Source organism: Engystomops pustulosus, chromosome 6 (assembly GCF_040894005.1).
Source record: "Engystomops pustulosus chromosome 6, aEngPut4.maternal, whole genome shotgun sequence".
Lineage (NCBI taxonomy): Eukaryota > Metazoa > Chordata > Amphibia > Anura > Leptodactylidae > Engystomops > Engystomops pustulosus.
Genome location: NC_092416.1, coordinates 17,519,850 through 17,534,384, shown reverse-complemented (window position 1 = coordinate 17,534,384; position 14,535 = coordinate 17,519,850). Strand labels below are relative to the sequence as shown.

The window sequence follows — 14,535 nt, the reverse complement described above, 5'->3', positions numbered from 1 at the left end:
GCCCCCTATGTACAAGAATATAACTACTATAATACTGCCCCCTATGTACAAGAACATAACTACTATCATACTGCCCCCTATGTACAAGAATATAACTACTATAATACTGCCCCCTATGTACAAGAATATAACTACTATAATACTGCCCCCTATGTACAGGAATATAACTACTATAATACTGCCCCCTATGTACAAGAATATAACTACTATAATACTGCCCTCTATGTACAAGAATATAACTACTATAATACTGCCCCCTATGTACAGGAATATAACTACTATAATACTGCCCCCTATGTACAAGAATATAACTACTATAATACTGCCCCCTATGTACAAGAATATAACTACTATAATACTGCCCCCTATCTACAAGAATATAACTACTATAATACTGCCCCCTATGTACAAGAACATAACTACTATCATACTGCCCCCTATGTACAGGAATATAACTACTATAATACTGCCCCCTATGTACAAGAATATAACTACTATATCACTGCCCCCTATGTACAAGAATATAACTACTATAATACTGTCCCCTATGTACAAGAATATAACTACTATAATACTGCCCCCTATGTACAAGAATATAACTACTATATCACTGCCCCCTATGTACAAGAATATAACTACTATAATACTGCCCCCTATGTACAAGAATATAACTACTATAATACTGCCCCCTATGTACAAGAATATAACTACTATAATACTGCCCCCTATGTACAAGAATATAACTACTATAATACTGCCCCTATGTACAAGAATATAACTACTATAATACTGTGGAGCAGTTGTAGTTGATGTGTGTGTTGGGGCAGTGCAGTGTACAATGTGTCACAGCTATAAGTTCCCCCTGTGGTGGGTGTTAGGTGTGCGGTACTACATCAGTGTTGTGCGGTATTATATTTACAGGAATGTGCTTTGTTCTGTGTCTTTTGTTCTGGGCTCTGGCTCCTGTGTTCCTGGGACTGGTTGCCTAATTGCTGGCTGTGTGAGAGCAGCGGCCGCTCCTCCTCCTCCTCCTCATTACTTCCTATGTGATGTAGCGGGAGGGATAGAGCAGAACATCTCCACGGCTTCAGGTGCTGCATCTCCCTCCTCGCCCCGTTTCTTGCCGGCTCCTCCGTGTAACCACCATTGTTCCTTGTGTCTTGCAGGATCCTTCGTGTGATGATGTCCCTCTGGCGGTTCTGCCCGGACTCCCTATGATCGGACCTCAGCAGGACGTCGCTCATGTGCCTTACCTCCCCCTCCTGCATTATTTCTGAAGTTTTTTTTTTTGTTGTAATCCCCCTTTGAAGTTTTCCCCGTCTCGGTGTGAGAGGAGCGATGACACATCTCATTTTCTTACTTCATCGCAAGGCGAGTCGGAACTTGCCGCCTGCTGCAGCCTGAGAGGCACGTGGAGGGTTGTTTTTTTGGGGGGGAGTTTATTTTTTTGTGGATTTTTTTTATATTTCCTTGGATTTTCGGCGGAGTCATGGCCATGGCCAAGGGCAGGTACCTGCTGCTGTTCATGTGCCTCCAGCTGGTGGTCATGGCGCTGCTCTACAGAGAGGGATACCGCAAGAGGGTGGCTTATTTTTTTGGAATTTTTTATAAAAATGGACCCCAATCCCTGGCGCTCCTGAACCCCCAGAACCTCTCTCTGCCTGGAGACGTCTACGCCAATCTCAGCCTGATCGCCAAGCCGCCCGTGCGCGAGGACCTACTGCCCTTCTGCCCCGAGACCTCTCCATTTATAGGTAGGTACCTTGGAGTAAATGCCCCAAGATGTGTCATTCTAACTGTACTAAACTGTCTGCACTGATACATTGTACCAAATCCACTACAGTGATCGTCTAGATTCTCATTCACAACTTTCAAGATCTCTGCTCCCTATCAGTGAATTGTTACATTCAGTTTCAGTTCAATCCCTGTTCAAATAGATCTCACAGCTGAAGTTTTGCTACAGTCGTATTCAGGCTAAATGAAACTCACAACCTCACGTGCCCTGATACATTGTAGCAAACTTTCATTACAACGGTGATTTTTCAGTTTTAGTCCCTCATCAAATAGATCTCACGGCTGAAGTTTTGCTACAGTCGTATTCAGGCTTAAAGAAACCCTCTGTGAATCACAACCTCACGTGCCCTGATACATTGTTGCAAACTGTCATTACAACAGTGATATTTTAGTTTCAGTCCCTCATCAAATAGTTCTCACAGCTGAAGTTTTGCTACAATCCACTGTGAGTCACATCTTCTATTGATACATTGTAGCAAACAACATTGATCGTCTAGTTTTAGCCTCTTCCCTATTTTAAGAGCTCTGCATGGTGTCAGTGAATGGTAACATTCTTGTTCAGTTTCAATCCCTGATCAAATGCTTCTCACAGCTGAGGTTTTGCTACACTCCAGGCTAGAGGACCCTCTGCGAGTCACAGCCTCACGTATAGAAAGCCATTGTTAAAACAGTGATCAACTAGATTCTAACCAACCCTCAGCACATTCAATGTTTTCAAGATCTCTGCTTCCTGTCGGTGAATGGTAATGTTCCTGTTCAGGTCATTCCTTGATCAAATACTTTTCACATCTGAGGTTTTGTCACAGTTTGGAGTCCCCTGTGTGTCACAGCTCCCACAGATATGACACACGTGCATTGATACATTGTAGCAAACCGCCGTTATAACAGTGATCCTCTAGATACTGTTCTCTATTCTCTAGATCGCCGCTTGCTGTCAGTGAATGGTCACATTCTTGTACATATTCCCAGCCCTGATCAAATGCTGAGGATTTGCTACAGTGTCACAGACTCTACTGATACGACTCACATGGACTGATACCTAGTAACAAATCCTCAGTGCAGGAAATGAATAAATGTGTCAAAGGCAATGGCTGAAATGGTTACAGAGCCTCAGCTGTGAAAAGTGCAGGGTAATGACTGCAAGCAGAGATCTTGGACGTGTATCGGGAATTTGGAGGATATTGCTCTGTAGGCAGGACCACGGTCTTAAAGGGATACTCCAGTACAACAGCTTTGTCGGCCGACTTCCCTCCTCCCCTTTAAATATAAAGACGATTTGTATTGAGAGAAGGAAGTGTCCGGGGATTGATCATTAGGATGGGGCAGACCAAATCCATCTGCCTGATCCCTTACACCTCCGTTTTCTGTGTAGGCCTCGGTATGTGTTAGGTCTGTGAGGGTTGGGGGTCATAGTGGCCACTAGCAATCTAATCCGGTACATAGGAAGTTGTTGTCTTTTACGGACAACCCCTTTAAGTAGCAGGTCACTCCTCCCTGGCTCCCTGTGACTGCGCTGACCTTGTCCTCCGCTGACTGCGCACTCCTCCTCCTGGGTTACATTGTGGTATATTGAAACCCTAGAGACCATGCTTGCTGTCAGTGAATGGAGTAGTAACCAGAGACTTACAACTTGCATAGAGAGAACAGTTCTCACAGCTGAGGGTTTGTTACACAGTCACATTTTCTATTCAGTGACATGAAGGATAAGACGTAGGTGATGGGGAGGGTGATGATGCCGGACTATTTAGCAATGTTTGTTCTCCCTCAGGCGGGGCTGGGGAGGGGGATCGTTGATGCGGTTTCGTGCCATTGGGTCGGTCCTGTTTGCTGTACAGGGTGACATTCCTCCTCATTGTGTGCGCTGCCAAAGGTCGGCGTCTGATTTCTTCATCCTTTGTGTACGGTGGGGTGCGGGGGGCTTATTGTCAGTGTGGTCCGGATGTAGGAACGTCCACCAGATCAGGGCCCCCTCCTCCCAAACCTGCTGTGATCCTGGACTTTGGGTTTATTTACTTTGGGACTAGTTACAGAGATTAGGTCCTTAAAGAGATACACAGATATAGTCCCAGAGCGCACCGCCATGTGGGGGGGGCCGACCTCTGGTTATAAGGGGCTGCAGCACATACCCCATGGGGCCATAATTCTGCCGTGCTGTGATAAAACTGATTTATATTCTAGGTCCTCACACATCTGTGATCTTGGCTCTCTGCAGTGACCTCCATCCCCTCTGCTCTGAGTAAAATCTGTGGCATTCTTCCATTTGTATTTTGGAGCAGTTATTCAGAGTAAAGAATAGAAGCTGTAAATGTCAGGATTCCAAATGTGTTGAAGGTCTGTCCTCACACTGCTGTGCTCTTAGCTTTCTGATGTAAGCTCCCTCCCCTCTGCTCTGAGTAAAAGCTGTGACATGCTTCTGGAGCAGTTATTCAGAGCAAAGGAGAGAAACCGCAGACCAGGTCATTGCAGTGATCTAAGGGCACAGCAGTGAGAGGACAGCACCTGCACTAAGTCCTGTAGCGGCTTCATTTGTAGGATTGGTCGGCACCTGGGAGGTAGTGACGTTATTTCCTAACCCTCTAGGCCGGGGCCCCTTAGGCAGTTTTCCCAGGGGGGGCCCATCAGCTATTAGGACTGGAGGGATATTCCTCCTAATGATGTGTTTAGAAATGATAGTGTAGATTGTCTACAACTGTGCCAAACCCTCAGCTGTGGGAAGTTTCAGAGCTGTATAGCACAGAGCACAGCAGTGTGAGGACGTGTCCCCAGATCTCTTGAGGAAGCTACAATCCTGGAGTATAAATCCATACTGCACAGTCCTGTTGCTACTTATAACATACACCTCATTATTAATACACATCTATCTATCCAGGGTTCAGTGCAGAGAGCACAGAGCACAGCAGTGTGAGAACACACCTCTAACTGCACCTGGAAAAGCTACAATCCTGAAATAGAAATCCATACTTCACAGTCTTGTTGCTACTGACAACATACACCTCAATATTAATACAAATGTATCTATCCAGGCTGCAGTGCAGAGAGCTCAGAGCACAGCAGTGTGAGAACACACCTCTAACTGCTCCTGGAGAAGCCACTATCCAGGAATAGAAATCAGTAGCTAAAGGACTGTAAAAAAAAAAAACTATTCATATTCCGGTATTGTAGCTTCTCCGAGTGCACAGAGGGCGTGTCCTCACACTGCTGTGCTCTTAGCGCTGAATGGAAATAATAGCACTTTTTTTTTTTAAGTATTTATTTTTGTTTTTTTGTTTTTTTCAAATAAAACAAAAATAGAGCTGGATATAAAGAGACTACAGAACCTTATATGTATCATTATAGGCATCAAAAAGACCACAATAACTGCAATAGTCACATGTTATACGGCAATGCAGGAAGTGAGACCACACAGATGCACAGGAATATTAGGCAATTTTATGGCCGTACCAGATGAACTCAAACTTCTGAGGGCACCTATCCATCGTTTCAGGGGAGGGGGCTCCTGATCCGGAGCGACGAGTGGTCCGACGACTGCATCATACATCGGACCCCCCGTGCTCGTGATCTCTGAAACCCCCTCGGATCAGCAGGTTGGGCCGTATCCTGTGTATAGAGCCTTACTTGTTTCGTGAGAAAACCCCTTTAAGGATCGCTGGCACCTCCCTCCAAAAAAACGTTACTCCACAGGCTCACACACAATCCAAAAAGGAAGCGGTAACAGCCCGACAGCGGAAACACAGAGTCACTGAGCATCACACCCAGAGGATAGAGGTTTTATAGAGAAATGTGGATTGTATCAGGAAATCCCTTGCACTCGCCACAAAGTCATTGTCAGGTCAGGAATGTCATCTCTCCAGTGTATGAGAGCCCGATCTACAGCCCTGCAGCTCCACAAGAGCTGAGACCCGGGGTCCGGGGTGCCCAATAAATCACAAGATTAGAGAATTCTACAGTCAGGAGGCAGAGAGCGCTGCAGTGCGCAGGCAGGAGAAGCTATTCAGAAGAAGAGTCCAACCATAGTCAGAAGATTTATGGTCGTGTCCAGGGACACCCAAAATAGACTGATAGAGACAGGTTGGACTTGTATCTGTGAAATGCTGTATTTTTGTATTTTGAATTAGAGAATCTGTTATTTTGTTATCCTGAGTATATTTAACCCCTTAGTGCTGGGTCCTGCGATTAGCACTCAGCGCCGTATGGGGTATGGTGTGGCTGGTCCGGCTCTGCACCGGAGCCAAGCCGGTATCGGGGGGTCGTGGGATGTCAGAGGTAGATTACCCGCGGTTGGAGTGGGCTCCGATCGCTTGTCCTTAACCCGTTAAATGCCCCAGCCAGCGCAGCCTTTGTGGGGTCTTTCCCCCCGCAATCGATGCAAAGTACAACGTGTCCCGCAAAAAACAAGCCATCAACCAGCTCAGTAGCCAAAAAAGTAACAATGTTCTGCCACTTGGAAGACGGCGATGCAAAAATGATACATTTTTCCCCACATTAGGATTTTATTTGGCAAATTTAGTAAAACATAAGAAAACTATTCATGTCTAGTATCCCCGTAATCGTATCGACCCATAGAATAAAGATAACAGGATTATTAGGATATACGGTGAACACCGAAAAAAAATCCAGTACAGAATTGATGCTTTTATACTCCTGACCTCAAAAAAAAGTTCCTAAATTTTCAACAATAGGTGATACCAACCCCAAAACGGTAACACTGGAAAAAGCATCTCATCCCGCAAAAAATATGTCATCACATGGCCCAAATAACGAAAAAGCAAAAATCCTGGCAGCTGCAGGGCGCTCCTTCCCTTCTGAGCCTCGCTGTGCACCCATAAAACAAGTAACGGCCACATGTGGGGGGTCTCTGTACTCGGGAGAAATTGCAGAACAAATTATATTGTGGGGTTTCTCTTTTTATCTTTTGGAAATGTGTAAATTTTAGTGCTAAATGAACGTATAACCGGAACAGTTTGACCATTCTAAATTTCACCTCCATTTTGATTCAATTACTATGAAGATCTCAAGGGGTTAACAATCTTCGTAAAAGCTGTTTCTGATAGATTGAGGGGTGCAGATGTGAAAATGGGTTGTTAATACAGGGGGTTTTAATGCTAAATATGTAAAATTTCATTCAAACAGTATTTATCCCCAAAATAGTCAATTCTGAAAATTCGCTATTCGATTTGTAAGCCGCGTGACGTCAAAATAAATTATCCAGAGATAAATGATGAAAATGTAAAGTAGACAAATGGCAAATGTTATTCTGCAACTTATTTAGGTGGTAAATCGATCTGCCTGAAAACACGATGATTTTGAATTTCGAAAATGGCAAATTTTTCAAAAAATTCATAATTTTTTTCAATTTTTGTGTTTATTTACAAAAAAAAAATAAATAAATAAAAATCAGCCGAAATTGAACACTAAAATGAAGTACAACATGTGGGGGAAAAACAATGTTCAAAAGTTATAACCATATAAAGAGACACATGTCAGAATCCAAAAAATGGGACTGAGCCTTAAAGGGCACCTACCACCACAAATCTACCTATAAAGGTAGATCGGGTGGTAGGTGAATCAATGGGACGTGAGGATAGCCCTTTTAAGGGCTAATCCTCACGTCCCCGCACTGTTTTATAAACTTTTATTACTTATATATGTTAATTTACTTATGCGGCTACCGGGGCGTGGAGTAGCCGCATCTGAGGTTACACGAGGCGGCTACTCCACGCCCCGGTAGCCACATTACCCCTCCTACTCACCATGTTCGGCGCGCAGCTGCTCGTAGCTGCGCGCCCTCGTCCGCCGATCCTGCCGTCTGCGCATGCGCAGAACAGCAGGCCCGCGCCTGCGCAGCCCCGGCTTCAGAGCAGTGACCGCGCAGGCGCGGGCCTGCTGTTCTGCGCATGCGCAGACGGCAGGATCGGCGGACGAGGGCGCGCAGCTACGAGCAGCTGCGCGCCGAACATGGTGAGTGGGAGGGGTAATGTGGCTACCGGGGCGTGGAGTAGCCGCCTCGTGTAACCTCAGATGCGGCTACTCCACGCCCCGGTAGCCGCATAAATAAATTAACATATATAAGTAATAAAAGTTTATAAAACAGTGCGGGGACGTGAGGATTAGCCCTTAAAAGGGCTATCCTCACGTCCCATTGATTCACCTACCACCCGATCTACCTTTATAGGTAGATTTGTGGTGGTAGGTTTCCTTTAAGCTGTAAAATGGCTGCGTCCTTAAGGGGTTAAGTATCTTGTCTTAGTGGGAATACCCCTTTAACCCCTGCAGCACCCCACATCGTCCATCCAGGGGGTGAGCCATAATGGGGGTCCAAGGAGACGAGAGGGGAGAGCTAGGACTGCCAACCAATAGTTCAGTCCTGCGCCTGCACATGTAGCAGGACCGAAGCTCCCATATAGGAGTTTGGTTAGGACTTTGTATGGTCCAATTAGGACCCCTCCAAAAGCTGTAGGGTTATTACCTCTTATCAATATCAATCCAACATTGAGCATAAACCAGCTGAGAAGCCAAGTAATAAAGATACAAATCGGGAGACGCCAAATTTCCCCCCAGACTTAGACGCCGGTGTCAAAGCTAAACTACAGCGTGGGGGTCCACCGGCCAATAGAAGGATCTCTGAATGCTATCTATGCACTACAATAGGCTCCTGGGGACTTAGACCGGGCAGGTATGGAACAGGTATAAAAACTTGGGAACAAATATCATTTTTAATATGCCCGTACAGCGAAGTAGGGGGGGGGTCGACCAGGCACGTAGGCGGGATTTAGTTTCCGATATCGGGTTCAATGTTCAGCTCTGGATAGTCCTGGACTCCTGAAGCGCCTCGGCTAGAACCATAAAGCACGGGCGCACACCCAATTTTGGCAGCAGGACCCATAGATCAGGCCTCTGAAAGAGTGTAAGGTTTTACGATTGTCTAGTGACCGGGTATAGCCAGGGTCAGGTGAGCCGTCAGACATGGCTATGCTAAAGGGGTATTCCTCCCACAAAGATTAGATTCTTAAATGTACTCAGGATAACAAAATATCACATTCTCTAATTTACCAAAAATTACAAAAAAATTATTTTAAAAAAAAAAAAATTAACAAAAGTACAGTATTTCACAGATAAAAGTCCTAGTGTACACAAATTCAGTTGCCAAATTCAGGATCCAACCATAATTCTTCTGACTATGGTCGGACAGAACAGATCGTTCTCATGAATAGCTTCTCCTGTCTGCACGCTGCAGTGCTCTCTGGCTCCAGCCCCTCCCCCTTCCGTTATAAGGGATCCCACACACCACTGGGGACCTGGAGACCTAAGGTGAGGTATAGTTAGGCAAGGGTTGGCTATGTGTTATGAAGGAAGGAGGGCTGGGTCCCAAGGAGATCGCCAGTGTGCGACATCCGCTCATGCCCCCCTTCCCAGCGATAATACAATTTGTATATATGTATGTATATAATGTATATGTATGTACACATCATTCTGAATACACATCTCTCCAGGGCTTATATCACCGTTCATTGCAGAGAGCTAAGAGCACAGCAGTGTGAGGACATTGCCCCCCCCCCCCCCATCCACTTAAGAGAATTTACAGTCCTTAAAATATAAACCCATATTTCACAGTCCTGCTGCTCATACACGGAGCTATTGTTATTATGCATCTGGCTGCTGACGGGTTCCCCTGTAGAAGGGATAGGGCTGATTACAGCTCTGAAGCTCGTGTGTAATATAACTGATTTTTCTGATTCCCGTGTTCCCCCCTGGGGTCGGGGCACTATACCGGCGCCTGTGGTCTTCTCTCCTGCTGGGTTGTCGGATCAGTCATCTGCAGGGGGCGGCTCCTGGCACACGCTTATCCCTCTGGGTTAGTGAGTTTCCACAGGACCCAGTACGGGGTGTATCTATCCAATGTTTTATGTAAATGTACATTATAAGGAACTGCAGATGTTATCCAGGCTCAGGCCCCAGTGTATGGTGCAATGCTCTGCAGGGGTTCTGCTTTTTTTTTTTAATTTTTGGAGAAGTGTATTGGTGATGTTGGCTGAAGCGTGTGGCTCTCCGGGATTAGATTGTCAGCTCCTCGGTGCAGGATGTTGTACACAGGAGGCTGAATTAACCAGGAATAGAGAGAGAGAGAAAACTCCTTCCTCCCCTCCAGACTCTGATCAAATATTTACTAATGTTTCTTGGTGTCCTGCAATAACCCCAAAGCCAAGTGTCCGAGGATACAACTACAGCAACGCGGGCATGTGCCACCCCACTATGGGTGTTACATTGTATCAGGGAGGGAGGAGGTCTATACCCTGCATGTATGTGCACAGTGACTGCACCAGCAGCAGAATAGTGACTGCAGCTCCGGAGTATAATACAGGATGTAACTCAGGATCAGTGCAGGATAAGTAATGTCATGTATGTACACAGTGACTGCACCAGCAGCAGAATAGTGAGTGCAGCTCTGGAGTATAATACAGGATGTAACTCAGGATCAGTACAGGATAAGTAATGTCATGTATGTACACAGTGACTGCACCAGCAGCAGAATAGTGAGTGCAGCTCTGGGGTATAATACAGGATGTAACTCAGGATCAATACAGGATAAGTAATGTCATGTATGTACACAGTGACTGCACCAGCAGCAGAATAGTGAGTGCAGCTCTGGAGTATAATACAGGATGTAACTCAGGATCAGTACAGGATAAGTAATGTCATGTATGTACACAGTGACTGCACCAGCAGCAGAATAGTGAGTGCAGCTCTGGGGTATAATACAGGATGTAACTCAGGATCAGTACAGGATAAGTAATGTCATGTATGTACACAGTGACTGCACCAGCAGCAGAATAGTGAGTGCAGCTCTGGGGTATAATACAGGATGTAACTCAGGATCAGTACAGGATAAGTAATGTCATGTATGTACACAGTGGCTGCACCAGCAGCAGAATAGTGAGTGCATCTCAGGTGTATCTCGTCAGCTCGTTAACTCTCTGTTGCTGTGAGAGGCTGTGTGCTGCTGCTGCTCCTGAGCTCCAGGGAAAACCACCTCCACCTGGGGCCTGCTCTCTCCTCTCCCAGGGAGGGAGTGGGTTTTCAGGCATGAGCCAGGGCAGCAAGTCCCAGGCTCCTGCTTCCCGGTCTAGGCCGGCGGGGGGCAGGGGTAGCCAGGAACCGGCCAGCGCTGCGGAAGCCTTGGGGGTAAGAAGATCTGCAAGGAACAGCAGCAATGCTGCTCCAAGTACCCCCAGGCCAGCTAAGGCATCAAAAAGCACCAAAACCCCAGGAAAGCTGGATACCTCGGGAAAGCTGGGTACCAAGGAAAAGCTGGATACTGCGGGAAAGCTGAGTGCTCAGGGAGGTGAGGCTGACCTCAGTGAAGAGGGCTGGGGAATGCTGAGGACCCGGGAGTCTATTTCCAGCTATGCCTCCCGGGCTCTGGGCCACCTCTCTGAGTACGAAGAAGCCAGCAAGACGGTGAGGAGACTGCGGGAGGAGCTCAGGTGCGCCCATGCCAGGGCAAGCTCTGCCCAGAAGAGGAGGAAGGAGCAGATTCTGGCAGAGATATCCAGGCTCCAGACTAACATCCAGGCCTTGGAGGAGAGGAAGGCTTACCTGCTAGAGAGGAGCGGTCCGTTTAAAGAAAAAATTCTTAATGATGAGCGGTTCCGGGAGATGGAGGAGGAGAAGCAGAGGCGGCTGATGGGGCTTCAGCCTGAGAGTCAGATGGAGGAGGAAAGTTCGGTACCGTGCAGTGGGCCCCCTGCAGGACAAGCGGCTATGTCATCTGGCTGCGGTTCTGCCGGCCCGGGTGAGGATAGTGACAGCCACCAGGGAGGGGCGCTGATGGAGGAGATTTGACGGCTCGAGTCCCCTGTGCACCTCCAGGACTTTACTTTTGGAGACGATCTGCCGGAGGATGCACCGGGGGGCAGCAAACCACGAAAGAAGAAGACCAAATCCGTGGAAGTGGTGAGTCCAGTCTACAGCCCCCTCCCCGTAAAACCCGAGTCGGCCGCAGGGTCAGCTCACTGTGCGAGCCCCGTTACCCAGCCCAGCACGGGTCCTGCAGTGGACTCAGTGCCAGGGAGCGGGGAGATTACAGGTGTGACATCTGATGTGGCGATGGGCTCCGTCTCTGTTTGTGGTAACAGTGGGGGAGCAGGGGAGGCATCGGCCGCAAGGCCGGACAGTAAGGGCGGCTCGGCAGTGGCGATACCATCCAAATCCAGTGCTGTGGTGCGTCCCCCGGTGGGAGGGGGGGATAGCCCGGCACTGGTGGCAGCTTCCGGTGCCTCGGCGCCTCTTCATTCTGTTGCCGCTGATCACTTGGTTATGGGGTGGCGGCAGCGTGGAGGGGTCGCTGAGGCTGAGGGCTCCGAACCTCCCAAACCTAAACCTAAAGTCCTGTTTTGTGTCGGTGTTGGAGATAGTCTGCAGACGAGTGCTGAGGAAGGTGGGGATCAGCGGCGCCTCACACCGGCCAAAGATCAGCGGCGACTCTTACCTTCCCCTAAGAAAAGTAAAATAACATCTGCTACCGATGATGCGGAGGGCACAAGTGTGACACAAGTCGGGGTCCCCTCTGGGCGATGCTCTGCGAGGGGACCCCCGTCCCTTGTGCCTGAAGATGCGGAGGTGGTCATGTCCCCTAATGTTGTTGCTGGTCCAGCCAGTGTGAGTGGAGTCAGTGATGTTGTGGTGGATAATGTGAATGGTGTGAGTGGTGCTGAATCTTTTCCAGCTTTGGGGGTGGGTGATGGAGTGACTGGTGGTGTGAGTGGCGCGGCTGAGTGTAACATGCAGGTGGGTAGTGTTAATGTATTGGGTGCAGGGGTTGGTCCGGTTGCTCCCCCAGTGGCGGCCCCTATTAAGAGCTATGCCAGTGTCGCTGCTGGGGGAAGTAGGGTTCCATCATCCTCGTCTCTGGGCTCTGGGGACGGCTTTTTGCAACGGCGCCTCCTGCAGGCCTTACAGAAGGGTGAAAGGACGATCAATGTAGCGGGGCAGGAGGTTGATTTGTCGTTTTGGATAGAGAGGCACGGCCTGTCTGCCTTCCGAGAGCAAAGAGGCAGGGAGACATCATGGTCGCTCCCGACAACCGGGCCGGGTGCTAACCGTAGGAATGTGGTCTGTCTTCGGTGGCGTGGCAGTGATGTGTGTCCCCCTCGGGCACGGGTAGTTGAGCTGCTGCTGAAGATGGACTTCAAGGCGGCTGACATCTTTGCCTTGATCCATCCCTATGGTACATCTGAGTTTGATGTCAGCTTTGTTCGGCCGGAGGGGCTTGAGCTCTTCTGGTCCAACTATGAGCTGAGATACAACGAGCCCGAGTGGCGGGACTTTGCTGTGCAAGCAGTGTCCCGCCAGAGCGAACTCAAGAAAGTGACCGTTCTTACCCGTAACGAATCACTATCTTGCTTTGACATCATGACCTGGATGAATCGTTATGGAGAGGTGCTAGGATTGCCGGAAAAAAATCGTGACGAGTATGGTATCTGGTCAGGGGCCTGGACCTTCATGGTGAAGTTGAGGCGTTCAGGTAACTCAGTCGCCCACATCCCTTCATCAGCCTTCCTGGGGAGGGATCGGATCCTGATCTTCTACCGGGGGCAGCCTAAGCTGTGTCACAGGTGCGGTGACCCCACACATTTCAGCGCAAACTGCACCGTGCAGAAGTGTGCGTTGTGTGGGGGTGTCGGCCATCTCGCTGCATCCTGTACAGGGCAGATTAGGTGTAACCTGTGTGGTGATCTCGGTCACCCGTACAGTCGTTGTCCTCTTTCCTTCGCTAATGCGGGCTCATCCTCAGCGGATGAAAGCCATGAGGCTGAATCTGCTGGGGAGGGGACTAGCAAAGGCGGAGGAATGGAGGGGCCAGGGAAGAAAGACAGGAAAAAGACGCCTGCCCAGCTGAGGCGTCTAGAAAAGCGTCAACAGGAGAGAGAGCGGGGGGAGTCTCGGGCTGCTGGGACAACCTCTGGCGCTATCCTGGAGACCACACCTGTCGCTGAGGCCCCAGGGGATGATGTACTGGATGAGGAGGTCAGGAGGATCGAGAGAGAGGAAGGTGCCAAGTCCTCAGACTCCTCCCATTATGAGAGTATGGACGAGGATAATAGGGCGTGGCTAGAGGAAAAGCGTAAGCGTGGCGCCAAAAAGAAGAAAAAGGGTAAAAAGAAGGGAGGTGTAAGATCTTCTCCCTCCCTGACTAAGGTACCCAAGGAAGGTGCAACCGACCCCCCGCTGGTCGAACTTTCAAATCGATTCCTGGCCCTGGATGGAGCCTCTCCTGCCGATGGAGGGGCTGAGGGTGAAGGGCCAGAGGTGGCGGAGGGGCCTGCAGGGGGTGCCGAGTCTCCCCCTGGGGAGTCAGGGTCCTCAGGAGGGGAGACTGGCCCAGAGTCTGGAGACGAGGATGAGGGGGCAGGTCCTGGATCTGCCCCTGAAGCATCGGAGGTGAGGGAGATGGACACCACAATATGTCTAAAAAGGGGGTGTTCATTTCCCGAGGGTGGTGGTAAGATGGGTAAAAAGAAAGCCGTCTAACTCAATCACTCATGATGGCGGCACCCACTCCGTTGACGCTGGCGTCCATTAATGTCACCTTTGATTTTCTCGGCCGTGTTGAAGCCGACATTTTATTTTTGCAGGAGACCAGGCTGCCAGATTTGGCGGCCGTGTTTAAAGCTAAGAGGGAATGGAGACACGGGCCTTCCTATTGGTCTCTTGCGGCCGAGCCGTATAGCGGAGTGGCGGTCC

At 48.8% G+C, this 14,535-nt stretch overlaps 1 protein-coding gene across 2 annotated transcripts in view; it reads left to right on the top strand.

The window, feature by feature from the left end:
* LOC140134612 (beta-1,4-galactosyltransferase 3-like) overlaps positions 1-14,535 on the top strand; it is a 56,845-nt gene that overhangs the window by 24,774 nt on the left and 17,536 nt on the right. Inside the window, exons 1-2 of one of the 2 annotated variants that reach the window (XM_072155056.1) lie at positions 1,066-1,091; positions 1,167-1,754. In XM_072155056.1, the coding sequence (XP_072011157.1) occupies positions 1,490-1,754 (265 nt within the window). In that variant the 5' untranslated portion in view covers positions 1,066-1,091; positions 1,167-1,489. Of the gene's footprint in view, positions 1-1,065; positions 1,092-1,166; positions 1,755-14,535 lie in introns of those variants that run through there. The other variant, XM_072155055.1, reaches the window with a different exon arrangement.